The sequence below is a fragment of the Haliotis cracherodii genome, unplaced genomic scaffold (assembly GCF_022045235.1).
Source record: "Haliotis cracherodii isolate W230 unplaced genomic scaffold, xgHalCrac1.p SCAF_5, whole genome shotgun sequence".
Lineage (NCBI taxonomy): Eukaryota > Metazoa > Mollusca > Gastropoda > Lepetellida > Haliotidae > Haliotis > Haliotis cracherodii.
The window spans coordinates 18,379,120-18,393,572 of NW_027266308.1; the positions used below are offsets into that span (position 1 = coordinate 18,379,120).

The 14,453-nt window shown below is 41.6% G+C and overlaps 1 protein-coding gene across 2 annotated transcripts in view; it reads left to right on the top strand.

The window, feature by feature from the left end:
* The window catches only part of LOC139442173 (exonuclease 1-like), a 121,078-nt gene that overhangs the window by 87,100 nt on the left and 19,525 nt on the right, over positions 1-14,453 (top strand). For both annotated transcript variants that reach the window (XM_071222960.1, XM_071222961.1), the window contains 2 exons: positions 2,392-2,488; positions 13,548-13,728. In XM_071222960.1, coding sequence (XP_071079061.1) covers positions 2,392-2,488; positions 13,548-13,728 — 278 coding nt within the window. The remainder of the gene's footprint in view (positions 1-2,391; positions 2,489-13,547; positions 13,729-14,453) is intronic.

The window sequence follows — 14,453 nt, forward strand, 5'->3', positions numbered from 1 at the left end:
AACGGCCACTGTGATGCCGGTGCTTGTCTTACGACGCTTTTGTTGGGGTAGCACAGACACAAGCCACGATCCAGTCAACGCTGATGGGCGTTACTTCTTAAGGGCTTCCCAGGCGCTTCTACAATTACATCAGCCTCAGGCTGCCAGCGTACCCCATTACGTCGGCGACACATGATCAGTCAATCATGAAGATCCAGGGTAGGATAGGTCTTCAGCAAACCATGCTTACCATAAAAGGCGACTATGCTTGTTGTAAGAGGCGACCATAGGGATTGGGGGCTAAGGCTCACTGACTTGGTTGATGCATTTCATTGATCCCAATTGCGTGAATCAAGGCTCATGATATTAATCACTGGATTGTCTGGTCCAGACTCGATTATATACTGACCGCCGTCATATAGCTGGAAGATTGCTGAGTGCGGTGTTAAACAACAAACAAACCAAACCACATGATCAGCTTAGCGCTGTTCCACCTACTTATCTGGCAGTGCAACAGTTGTAAGCTCAGCTGTCTGCACAGAACCAGAACAGCAATTGGATGCAGAATTTTATGCAATCCATGTGGCAGATGTCTATGACGTACGTTTCTTCAAAGCCTTCTGATAGAGGAAGGGTTATGCACCAGAGTAGAAGTCGATCTCCTACTTCGAGAGGGTGTCACCATCATTACAATTCTTCAGACTTATCAAATGGCGAAAGATGAAAATTCCTCTGTTGAGTGGAATACCCATCTTAGCTGAGCGCAAATGCCTGAGTGGGTAGCAGACAGTCTTGTGTCAGTTGCATCTTCCCCTGGTAACAGGGTTGATAAGAAGGATACCATATGGTCACATACCACCTCAATTCCAGTGGACCTGATGTTGAGAGATATGGTTAGGGCACTGGACGAGGATTTCTCTCACAACTTTCTGGTGCCCAAGAAAGACTCGGACAAGATGGGTTGATTCTCCGTGTTCCACGAACATTATCTAATGCGTCCACCTTACTTCAGTCTCACAACATTGAGACTGCTCAGAGCCAGCAACAATGCGTTCAACTCCTTTATCAGTCTTGACTTGCAGGATGCATACCTGCATATACCTATCCCCCCTTTGAACCCCTCTGCGCATCCTCATTTTATGACCTCACTGAGAAAACAATATTTCCCTTGTCATTAGCCTCTGCAGCATACATGCAATCGACATTACCTAGGTCTGTTTTGAGCATATGGTATGATCGGAGCAGTACATCTCGGGTTGTGCTGGGATTTTATAGCAAAAATCAACTACCAGGCCAACCTGATCGATCCTTACACATCCCACCAATTTCAATGATTGTGGGAGTTGAAGATGAGGGAGAACTCCTCTTGTGCCCGCCGTATTCATCCACTGCTCCAAAATTAGGAATGTTTGAGGAAATGGTTATTCATACTTGTATCCCTTATGGCCACGACCGAAGTTAGTCGCAACACCATATCTCTATGGTTACATGCCGTTATCCTTCAGGCTTTTGGGATCGCCAAACTCAAATCCCCGTTAGCCTCTACCATGGGGTTGCATAGTAACTGTTCTATTACAGCTATCATGGAAGGATGATTTGGAGGTCTGACACAGTTTTCGGTAGTCATTATCTTCGCATTGTGGCTCTCGAAGGACTACTCTCTGGTAGTAGCCCACGTTGGTTTTATGAGACATGCCCAGTGGAAGAAATGAAGACAAGCTTTTTTATCAGGCTTTGGCTCAGTGACACAGTGCCGGTAGGTAAAGATTTTAACTTTCGCTATCATCCTTTATTACCATGTGTGTGCAGGGTGTGCATTCTTATGTTCCATCTGTAAATAAGATTGGACTAACCCTACCCTTAAGGTCTTTTTTCTATGCTTTTTCCGCCTCACAGATTATTGACAAACATGTGTCGTTATTTGGGTGTGAATTATTGAGGTTTTGGACACCTGAAGGTATACCCGCCTCCAAACCATCCGATGCAGACGCATCAAAAAGATGCAGGATAAGTAAAAAAATTAGTAAAATCTAAATATTTTTTACATTTGTATACTTATCCTGCATTACTATGTTTATGGACCCACACGTAACAGAATTGCCTCCCGACTTTGGCTTCAGAAACCTCAAAAGATTGCTTATTTTTAAAGCTTGGCCGACAGGCAGTGATATGATTAAGGTGACTTGTTCATATTCATATAGGGACTAAGGGTCTCTATTTGTGTTTATTTCATCAACAATGTGAACACAAGTTGGCTTCAATGGAGAGTTGTGCTGATGACACATACCACTTAGATGATCTAAACATTCTTCCTGAAATCCATTTTCACCACTTCATTCTGAACTTGAACTACCCTGATATTTCCAACCCACTCATTCAATCACTCATTCCAAGTTTACCTTAATACTGAAGGATTATGGATGATAAACAAGCTTTGCAGATTGCCCTTGGTAACATAGACACAACCAGTGGACAGAGAATTGGAGAATTTGTTCCTGCAAAATTCCAGGTAAGAAAAACATCCCACAGGAAAGGAAATGTGTTTTCCATGACCCAAACGTATTGAAACTTAGTGATATTTTGGATTTAGAAATGTGGATATGTTTTGTGAGTAGAACAACCAATCTGGGATTAAAAGTAATGAAATATGAGCTCTCAAATCACCAGACCCTTTTCCTTCTTTGACTGTCAGACATTCATGAACATTCAGTCATGTTTATAGATTAATATCTTTAAAACTTACATATGTAAATATAGCAGAATTGTCATTACACGTATCCGATAAATTGCAGCCTTCCAGTATCTTGGCTGAAACATGACTTGGGATGTCTAAGATAGCACAAGAGAGATATCATTACGAAACATATGAACCCTCAAAAACAGTGAAAATTTCTTGTGTTTAATCCTGGATTCATTGCTCTCTTATAAAAACATCAGTGCTGTGTCAAAGGTCGAAGGTATGTTTAAATAAAGGTGGGATTCTTTTCTTAAGCATAACAACTCTGTATGTGTTTGTATACCAGTACACATCAGTTTGGTGCCTATTACTAGTCAGAATATTTATTACTATACCTCCAATCTGCGGGGTATATAGTTATACCAAGGATTTCTGTCTGTCCGTCCTTCCGAGGACATTATTTTGTGCTACCTATACTTAAAAACGACTGCATGGTATGGAGATTCATCTCCCGCGGGGGATATATATAAGAACATACGTCCGTCCATCCACTTCTCAATGTGGACAAACTTTCTCAAAACTATTTTAAGTTAGAGAAATGAAATTCTACACACTGATGTTACTGGTCACGATGTCAAATGAGTTCGAAAATTGGTGTCGTACATTACTTATTTACAGAGTTAAGACCCTTGCTCAAAGCTTTTCTACTTAGTACATACTGTGTGAAATTGTGGACAAGTTTTCTCAGGAACTATTAAAACTACATGAATGAAAGTTTGCATGCTTATATGAGAGATACTTGTCAAGACTGAGTTTGAAAATTGGTCCCGTCAATTATTGTTTTCTAGAGTTATGGCCCTGGTTCCATGCTTTTCAACTTAATGCATACTGTCTTCAGAAACTACTGATGTTACATGAATGAGACTTTGCAAGTTTATCAAAGAGATACTTGTCAAGACTGAGAAAATTTATCCCATGAAGTATTGTTTTACCGAGTTTTGGCCCTTGCTCTATACTTTTCAAACTAGTGCATACTGTGTGAAAAGGGGACAAGTTTTCTCAGAAACTACTGAAGTTACATAATTGAAAGTTTGCATGCTTTTCTAAGATATACTTATCAAGACTGTGTTTGAAAATTGGTTTTCTCAGAAACTACTGAAGTTAGCTTATCTAACAGATACTTATCAAGACTGAGTTATTTTTTAGAAAGTTATTTTTTTGAAAGAAGGGACCTTTTGTGTGTATTAATTTCACAGTTAATCAATTATTCTGATGACATAAAGCAGCCCAAGTGCCTATCTCTTTTTAAGGCTTTATTCGACTTTTTATAGTTTATATTAACTACTATATGAACAAACAAAATTCTAATGTGCCTCATGGCAAGAGATAGTGATAATGATGTTTGTAACACCACTAAAGTTTGCAGCAAGTAATGTTTTCACATGTGATAGAGTGATGTTGAAGATCAAGGTCACTCACTGGGAAGTTGATGTCCCATGAAGCGTGGGTACACGATATTTTAGCCATTAATAATTGGAATTTGATGAAATATTATATATGGGTCATTGTCAAAATATGTATCCTTTTTATGTCAGTAATCTCTTTCTTACATAAAGTTTGAGATAGCCCTTAACTTTCATCACTAATATTTCAGTGGGGAACCAAATTAAAATATTTCATCATACAAATTTGCCATGTCAGTGCTTTTTATCCCCCGCCGGGCCAGAATGGCCGAAGGGGGATTATGTCGTGGCGCTGACCGTCCGTCCGTCTGCCCGTCCGTCTGCCCGTCCGTCCCACAGAGGATACAAAGCTTGTGATATCAACTCCTACAGTTTCCAGAGAATATCCCTGAAACTCTTCACACAAGATGTCGACATGTTGATGATACGCATATCGCAGTCCCATTTCATTTCGACTAATTTTGACAGAATTACTGCCCCTGTTTTACGGAGCTTCATTTGCCTAATTATGAGAGAGGGTACTAAGCTTGTGAAATCAACTCCTCCAGCTTTTAGAGAATATCCCTGACAATCTACACACAAGATGTCGACATATTGATGATATACATAACGCAGTCCTGTTTCATTTTGCCAGATTTTGACAGAGTTACTGCCCCTGTTTTACAGAGCTTCATGAAATCTACTCCTCCAGTTTCCAGAGAATATCACAATATCTAACTATAACTATAAATATAGTTAGTTTCCTTGTATAAGGCTTTTGTGGGTGAGCTACATCCTTATGGCATTAGCATTCAGACTGGAGTACTCCCAACACACTGTTCTGCACAATTTGCTTCAAATGCAGTGCCATATCTACTGTTGTTATTTCATAAAATACAAAGAAAATATAAACTCGTTAATAAATTCATGCAGGGGATGTTGTGCTCCCAGAGCACTCTTGTTTTGCTCGGTCGTTTGAGTGGTATATAGTCTGAAATTGTTGAAATATCACTGTCAATAGACAACGAATGCATTTTTGATTATTTCAGATTTTATGTCATATACATGAGTTTTTATGTTGTTATTTTACTAATGGGATCAGTTTCCTCTATGATTCTATCTTTAAATAATGAAAATAAGCAAAGCATGCCTATCTAAAAGGTTCTTGTCCTTGGTGTTACCATTTGCTAAATTAGGTGTAAGAGTTGTCCATCTTAATGTAGAAAGAAGGTAAATGAATGCTCCCTTATCATATCAATTCCTGTCTTCTATGAAGAAAAGATTTATATATTTTTTTAGTCAACTGAAGAAAAAGTTATTCAAACGAAAAAAGTTACACCAAGCAAAGACGTATATACATCACCTTTTGAAAGTTCCATGTCTTTGGCGTAACCTTGTATACCCTGGTGCTACCACAAGTCAGCAATTATTTACTTAGAATGGGCAATGGCTAAACATGTCTTGTGACATTGAAATTACAACTCTTTTATCATATTAACACTTAAATGTGTATTCTTATTTAAACACTCTAACTTAGGGTTAGATGAAGCTAAATGTCTTTGGTATTACTTAATATGTCCTTGGTGTTACCACAAGTCAGCAGTATTACCATCAAAGAAAATATTGTGAAACAAAAATGTCTGATGCCATTGCAAATATGCAACACCAACTATAGTGCATCATTTCCTACTGACAGATTATTTTGACATGAAAGTAAAGTCACTGTAAGTAATTGTAATGTCTTTTGTGTTATTGCCTTGTCTTTGGTGTAACAGTTTTGTCTTCGGTGTTACCAGACAAAATTCTGAAAATTATTCAGATCAACACACATTGCATAGCATGATTTTCAACAAGTACAAAGAGCATGTTTAATAAACAAAGAATATCAAAATTAAATTGATCATTTAGAAATGCGTGAGCCAGAGAAGAGAAAATTAATTTTATTTTAATTTCTCATAAAGAGTGGTGATATTAAAAGTGTGATTCCCTTTCTTTTCTAGGCAGAGGTAAATTATTAGTTTTACAATGATACAGTGAAAGAAATATTATGTTTTTAAACTTATCCAATCTCACACTTTGGATTTCCACCTTCTTCTTCGATCCTATGTGGGAACGTGCTTGAATCATTTTCCCAGCTTCTAAAACTAAAAATAGCCACCCAAGCCCCCCTGCATCTCCATGGTTACGTTCAAAAGCTAGGTCAATTACGTGCCTCTCGTCCAGGCCGTGCCTGCTTGAACTGACGACGTGTACGCCTCTACCAATTCATTCTTTTTCTCATCTCCACTGTGTGGTGACGTGTTTGAAAACATCATAGAATCATTGTCCTTCGCCAGGTTATTCGAGTTCCTAAATAAATATGGAAAGAAGGACAAACAACGTCCTGCTTGTAAAAAATGCAGACGTACCTATTCCACGTCGGATCACCACTCATTATGTTGCGACTGTCGGGGACAGTGCAGCCTGGGTTCCCGATGTGCGGAATGTCATTCCCTAACTTACTCGGATTTTAAATGATTTATTCCCGATCGCCATTCCAAAGCAAGGGATTCCAAAGCTACTACCAGCTCATCACGCCTTAAAGACAATACTGTCAAACCTGTAATTTCTATCACAGCCGACACCCTCTCAGAGACAGCTTCCTTACAGACGACTTGTCCCCTCGCGACCTAAAACTCCACAAGTAGATATGCAGGTCGATGTGCACTCAGTCCGTCTGACCAACCTGGGTCCTGCTCTCATTATACCAGCGACAGATTGCTCCAGTCCTTTCAAAGTCCCGCTCTTGGATTCGGCTATCTCTGCGCTCCCCCATGGGGGCTAGAGTTACGGTCATTCATCTCGGGTCGTTTTAGATCGTCACACTTCGGTACAACGTTCACCCTCCAAGACGTCAGATCGGCATTCCCGCTCCCACGAACGGCGCTCTCGTTCTAAGGATTGGCATTCCCGCTCCCGGAAGCGGTGCTCTCACTCACAGGATCAGCCCTCCCGCTCCAAAGATCCGCTTTCTTGCTCCCGAGATCAGCGCTCTCGCTCACAGGATCGGCTTTCTCGATCAGGTTTCCATGAGCGTCATCGTTCCCGCTCCCGATCGTCTTCGACTAACGGTAGAGACCGATCATCCATCATTGACTACCACCATAGCGGCTACCCTCACGGGACCTTGTCGGCGGTGGATACCTATGCGGCCCATCATAGAGGATGGGACATCTACCATGACTCTTATTGCCAGCGTCCAAGATACCCCTACTCACGTTTTCCTGACTACCGCTCTTCTGCCGGCTACGCCTACCTACTTCACAGATCACAGGATCGGCGTTTGTTGTCGTATAAAGAACGTGATCGTTGAAGTCATTCTAAACTGCAGTTACAGCAGACGACTTCGGCTGCAGATAGGGTCTCTGGATTTGCAGTTCCATCGGCTAGTTCGTCCAAGATTACGCTCACTCCAAGACCGGTCTTACTGGACATTAACTCTAACCTAGACACAGCTTTCGCGTCCTTTCGTCGACTTCGGGATTGTTTCCATATCCCCAGCTTCATCCTTGACGACACAGGCACTCATCGTCGCCGTGGTGTGCTACATCATTCTTCCTGGTATGACCAATTTAAGGCCAAACTGTATCAGCAACCCTGGTCTTCCCACTCCTTGTTTGCTGACGCGATACAACAGGTTGCATAGGAGATTCTAGCCTTCAGGTCATGGTGGACCTTCTACGTCTCCAGAAAAGACAATTGGAGGATCAACAGAAAAAGGATCGCCAATATCTCAAATTTGTTCCTGCCCAGCACGATTTACGTGAGCTTATTTCGTCCAGGCCTAATCCCTTTCGAGGGCACGGCAGAGGCTCGAAGCCCTCCTCGGCTTGATCGTTCACCTTTACCAGACCCAAGAGCGCCTTCAACAACGGTATCGATTACCATCGCACCACCACCTACGACACTCCATCCCCATCGGAAAACGTGTTCGTCAAGGCAGCTACCAACAATGATCGAAACGATAGGTACGTTACTAGCAATAAACGCTATCGAATGTCGCGGCACACTTCCCGCGACCCCCGGGTTTTATTCCCCCAGTTTTTTGTCCCCTAAAAGGACTACCTTACAACTACGGCTCTTTTTCAACATGAAGACTTTCAACGCTACGTACCTGGAAACCCCACCACATTTTCGCATGACGTTGATCGCGCTCCTTCATACGCTCATCCTGGCGATTATATGATCAGTCTTGATCTCCAAGAGGCTTATCTGCACGATCCCATCCATCAGGAGCATCGTCACTTCCTACGGTTCGTTTTTCAAGACCACCATTACCAATCGAAGGTGCTCCCGTTTGGAATTTCTTCGGCCCTGTGGCTTTTTACCCGCCTGACCTGACCCATCACGAAGTTCCTACATCTTCGCAGGATCGTGTTCGATTCTTATCTAGACGACTGCATTCAGGTTCATGCAGATGTCGTTTTCCTCCGTCTACAACTAGCCTTCACAAATGATTTTTCTCAGACAACTCGGCTTTCGTTTCCCACGACTAATGGGTGAAGATTCAACGTCTCGTACCGTTAGCACTCAAACAGCTGCTTCAACTGCGCCAATGGCAACAACTCCTGGGCCTCTTAACATTGGTGCAGGCATTACTGTACGGGGTCGATTTCATTTGCGATCTCTCCAATGTTTTCTCTCGCCCTTTATGAGGATCAAAGATTGTCACACGCCGATTTCTCTACCGCTCAATCTCCACCCTCATCTTCATCGGTGGATAGTCGCGTCGAACGTTTGAGACGGGGTCTCCTTGACGCCATTCATCCCGTCCCTCCATCTGTTCGTCGACGCTTCAAACGTCGGTTGGGGAGCACATTTTCAAGATCGGCAAGTAGCAGGGCGGTAGTCCGACGTAGAACGTTGCCTTCATTTCAACAATCTCGAGTTCAAGATAACAATTCTTGCGATTTTGCATTGGTCGGACTTCCTCCGCCCTCATGATCTAGTCCGACAACGCGGCCTAGGTGTGGTCCGTCAACAGGATGGGATCCGGAAGTCGATGTCCCTACTCTCACTTGCTCTCGAGTTCTTTCATCTCATTGACTCCCTCAACATACATGTCCGCGCTCGGCACATTCCAGGGATATCCAACATCATAGCAGACTCCCTGTCCTGAACAGACAGACCATCACCAACCAAGTGGTCTCTTCATCCACAATCGTTTCAATGGGTTTGTCTTTTTTTTACGGCCCCGGAAGAAGACCTCTTCGCCATCCGCTTCAAGGCTCAACTATCCCAATTCGTATCTCCCATCCCCGACTCACGGGCTTGGGAGCACGACGTGTTGGCGATCTCGTGGGAAGGTCTCAATGCCTTTGCTTTTTCAGTGCTCCTTCCCCGGGTCCTACAGAAGGTAGCACCCACCGATCACCTGTCTCTGATTTTGGTCGCACCCTACTGGCCAATGCGCAACTGGTTCCCCATGTTGCTAAGGCTCGCCGACAAACGATTTCATCCTCTTCCAAAAGGTTACTCCCAGCGGGTAGCGAAAACCATCTCTGCTGCCCATCGTGTTTCCACAAGTGGATGGCTTTTGAGACTTATTGTCGCGCTCGTGATATTTCCACTCCTACCTCATCTTCGCCTCAACAGATTGCCAAATACTTTCATCACCTGCGTTCGACTCGGAAACTTAGGGGGGTCCACGGCAACCTGCCTCGTGGCTATTAACTCCTTCATCGCCACCACTTCCAATCGCTCGTCTGTTCCTACAAATTAGCCTGACCAGGCTGCTCGTTGTTTTCGGCCTCCTTCGTGGGACCTAAACATTATTCTTCAACACCTGGTTTCCGGTGATTACGAACCACTGACGGAGAAGGATTTCGAGACAGTTATGCTGAAGACCGTTTTTTTTGTTGGCTTTGGCCACTGCCGCACAGGTTAGTGAAATTTAATGCTTTTGATGTCGCGTGAGTCCAGTTTGACAGATCCGGAAAGCAAAGCGTTCCTGGAGCTTCGTTGGGATTTCGTGGCAGAGAACCAATTGCCCGGATTACGGGACCGGCTATTTACGATTCCCCCGCTCTCGGCTATTTTGGGATTGAACGACCATGAAGACCTTTCTTTGTGCCTGGTTCGGACGCTTCAAATATATCTCAATGCGTCACGCCTGCACAGATGTTCCCGGAAGAGACATTTCATCCCATTGTCAACTGAGTCTACATCAGAAATTTCTCGGACGACGCTATCCTTCTGGCTCCGCCCTATCATTCTGCGAGCGTACACTTTTGCCGGGCTGCCTCCACCTACAACTTCAAATCCTCATGAGACTCTTGCAATTGCTTCCACCACAGTAACTGCACCCTCTCAACCATCATGGAAGGGTGCTTTTGGAAGTCTGACACTGTGTTTGCATCCCACTACCTTTGCGACACTTCTGTCACAGACGTAGAAGGGCTCCACAAGTTCGGTCCGTTGGTTTTGGCTCAACAGCTGTCTCGCCCCGGTTCATGCAGATAATAAACAGTTATACCACGGTGTTACAAGTGTATATACAGAATATTTCACTGAACATTTACGTGGTATTACATATTTGATTTTTCCCAGATCGAGTCCCTTCCGGAGGGTGGATTAGTGTGGAGATAGTTGCTGTGTTTTGTTTGAAGAATCGATGCCCTTCCAGGATCGATTTCAAGTCGTCTGCCATTTCGCTTATGCGTTTACAGCTACGCGGTTGTTCTATATGTACAATGACATACGGGAAGAAACGTTCGGCATGTATACCCGATCTCATGCTGTTTCGTTCGAGTAACATATCGGGATCATTAACACTGATTGACCGTGTGTATTTTTTTACCCCGCTCACGAGTTCATGTCTTTAAACGCTAGACAGTTTTTCAAAATTACACTGTCTAGAACCAGCTTCCTCGTGCATATCTCACGGTTGTAGTCTACAGGCTAGGGTATCTGCGGCCCACCATCCAACCGTAGTATAAAATGCAAAGTGTGAGATAGGATAAGTTTAAAAATTTGGAAATATTAGTATAAATTGTATATTTATATACTTATCCTATCTCACACGCAATAAGCCCACCCAACCATCCTCGCATCTCATTTACTCTAGAGAATTAATTGGTAGAGGCGTACACGTCGTCAGTTCAAGCAGGCACGGCGTGCTCGAGAGGCACGTAATTGACCTAGCTTTTGAACGTAACCATGGACATGCAGGGGGGCTTGGGTGGCTATTTTTATTTTCAGAAGCTGGAAACATGATTCAAGCACGTTCCCACATAGGATCGAAGAAGAAGGGAGAAATGCAAAGTGTGAGATAGGATAAGTATATAAATATACAATTAATACTAAAATTTCCAAATTTTATATTTTTTTCTGTGAAAGATCAGTAACTATAATGGTTACACCAAGGACAATAAATTTCTACTGTTTCTCAGGTATACTAGTATGTAAAATATGACAAAATTAAGTTTCTTTGTGTTGGCATAATTTACCCAACTATTTGTTAAGTTTAGATGTTTCTTGTTAAATCACTGAAAGTTGGAATTTTCAAGGTTTAGTTTTGTTGATTCAACAGGACCAAAAGGGGTACAGATTTGGATAATGACCCATATATGATATCTTGACACCGAATGGCTGTGAATGAGGGTCAAGGTAATTAAACCATAAGTGCTTCCAACTTTTTATAAATGCAGCATGAGGCAAAGGTTTTTCAGTTTCAAAATTGTACTGCACTGAGCATGTGTTTTCCCACAAGGGATGTTAGTGAGCTTGAAGTACTTACATGTTGGTTATTTAGGTAGTTACAGGCATAAGACATTCTCTTTCAAAGTTGTACTGCTTTGGGCATGTATTTTCTCAAACCATAAGTGAGGTCAACTGGGGTCAGATGTGGTAAAGTTAAAATGGTTTATGATATATGTTTCTGATGGGAAAGTGTTGGGGCATTCAGGAAACAGTATGGATTGGTCTGCTTCTGTTATTGCATGTAATACGAACACCTTTCTATTTGGGATATAAAGTTGCAGTTGTGAGAGCACAACTGTTCCGTTTTATTCCAATAAAGTGTTGTCCTGAGTCCTGCTTCTGTCTCAGTCAATACGCGAGTTCAACGAAGAGTATGCCTGTGTATATAGTGAACAGTTTGAAATACAGAGGTATGTGGTGACCAACTAACTTCAAATCATGTTGTTTTTTGAGTGCCTATATACGAACACACAATGCAGCAGCAATTTTAGACTTTGAACATATGAAGCTAATATGACTTCCTGCATTATCACCCCTCTGACTGACAGAATCAGCTGGATGTACATTATCTGCTTCATCACCTTCGACATTAGTCATTAACAGTTCATCTCTCTGTTTCAACTCATCAAAGTAAGCTGCTGACTGCTTACTTTCATCAGGGTCACAACCAAATCCTTGAGTTGCATGGTTTTAAGAATCAGTTTATCTACAGTTTCTTTTATGAATTTATCTCATTGTCCAGAGAAGCGCTGCTGCTAACACCTCCCTCTAACTTGTCTGTAATCACTTTCTCAAGTCTACTAAAGTAGGACACTAAACCTCCCCTCTGTCTCCTGAGCTGTGTGATATTCTCAGCTGTTCTCATCATGTGCTAAGTCCTCCTTCTCACACATATCTTCTCTAGGAATGCATGACATCTTCAATTTTTCTTGAACTTTTATGTGGGAATCATTTGAACTCAATCATTCCTCTGACACATTAGTATACTTGAGAGTTTCCTTACCATGCTTGTGTACAAACCAGTACAGTAAAGTATAGTTCTATAGGTTTAAGCTGCACAACAAAATCAAGAAATTTGTTTAGTCCAAACTTCACATGTTTATCTGAATATCTCACATACATATCAACAAATAAAAACAACAATTTACTGCATTTAGTGCGAAAGAATGTTAACAACTGGTAAATATGCTTAGCATGAAAATAGTTGACATATCACCATGTGCTTTCCACTTAAACTCGCGAAATTAAATTTTTTACAGGTCTGTGATTGTTATAATTGTTATAATTCTAATTATTAATGCTTAAAACATTTCCTGGCCCCAATTTCCATAACTTTTCTTTGTACACCGCAGTGACCACTAAAAAACACAGCTCTTCATAAATGTGTCCTCACCATGCTCACCGCAGCAAGCACGGAAACCCCACAAAAATCCGGGCAGTTATTTTTTAAGAGCCTTAAACTAGAATCTGGATCGGAGAACTGAAATTGCCAAAAGAATGCAAAATGCAACACACGTAAAATACTTCTATGAGAAAAATCCTTTCACAGTGTTCACTTCTTGGGAATTGTGACAATTCCAGAATCCATAGGGTTGCTCCAGCATTTAAAATATTCTGTTCATGTAAGAGAACTAACTTGCGAGTTACTATTTTCCTATATTTTCTCGTGCTATATCATATTGAAAGTTGATCTATTTTTATTGTTGCAGCAAAGCAAGTGCCAGAATAAAGTCAGAACAGTCCACATCTGGAACTCTGGCTATGATGTTCAATTAGAAACAACTGCATCTATTGTTAGTCTTGCCCAGGCTACCACTGAGGTGATAAAGGACCATGCATTGAAAGATGAACTGGTCAAAAGGAAAACCAACTGCAAGAGAAAGAGAGAAGGTACTATCTTGGAAGACAAAAAGTGGACTATATGGTTGTTTGTGCTGACATATTTTGTGGCATGATGTTCATTTGCTTGAGTACATTATAGGTATAAAGGGATCTCAATTGTGTTTTTAGGTGGCTCAAAGCTAAATATTTCACTTGCCACACCCATTGTTCTTCCATATGTGCTGTCTATTTGTTATCTCTCTAAAAACATAAGGAAAGAGCGGAAACTCTCTAGACTATGATTTGATGTTAATTTGTTCTTGGCAAAGAATTGAAAAATTTAGTTCCAGTTTTTCCTGAAGTGATCTTGTATCGTGCATTGTGTGGTGTAAACACCTTCTCCATTGAAACCACTGGACCAGTGAAGCTCAAAATTCACATGTTGTTCACACTAATGATGACACCTGAATGTGTTAAAAAGATTCAAATCTGATGTTTAATTAGACAGCCATATTGAAAATCTATATATGGACATTATGAAGCCATTTTGTTCACAATGTAATGAAATAAGATATATGTTTAGTAAGGAGTGGTATTGAACACATATGTTCACATGTATTTACAATATTTGAACTTTTGACCTTGATCTTGACCTTGACATAACGTTCCCAGAGCATGACCAGTGAAGCTGACACTTCAATTCACATGAGCTTATGTCGTGACCTGTTTGTCCATCGTCAGTCATGTGTAGTGTGACTTAAGCATCTTCAAAAAAACAAAAAATCAAGAAAAAT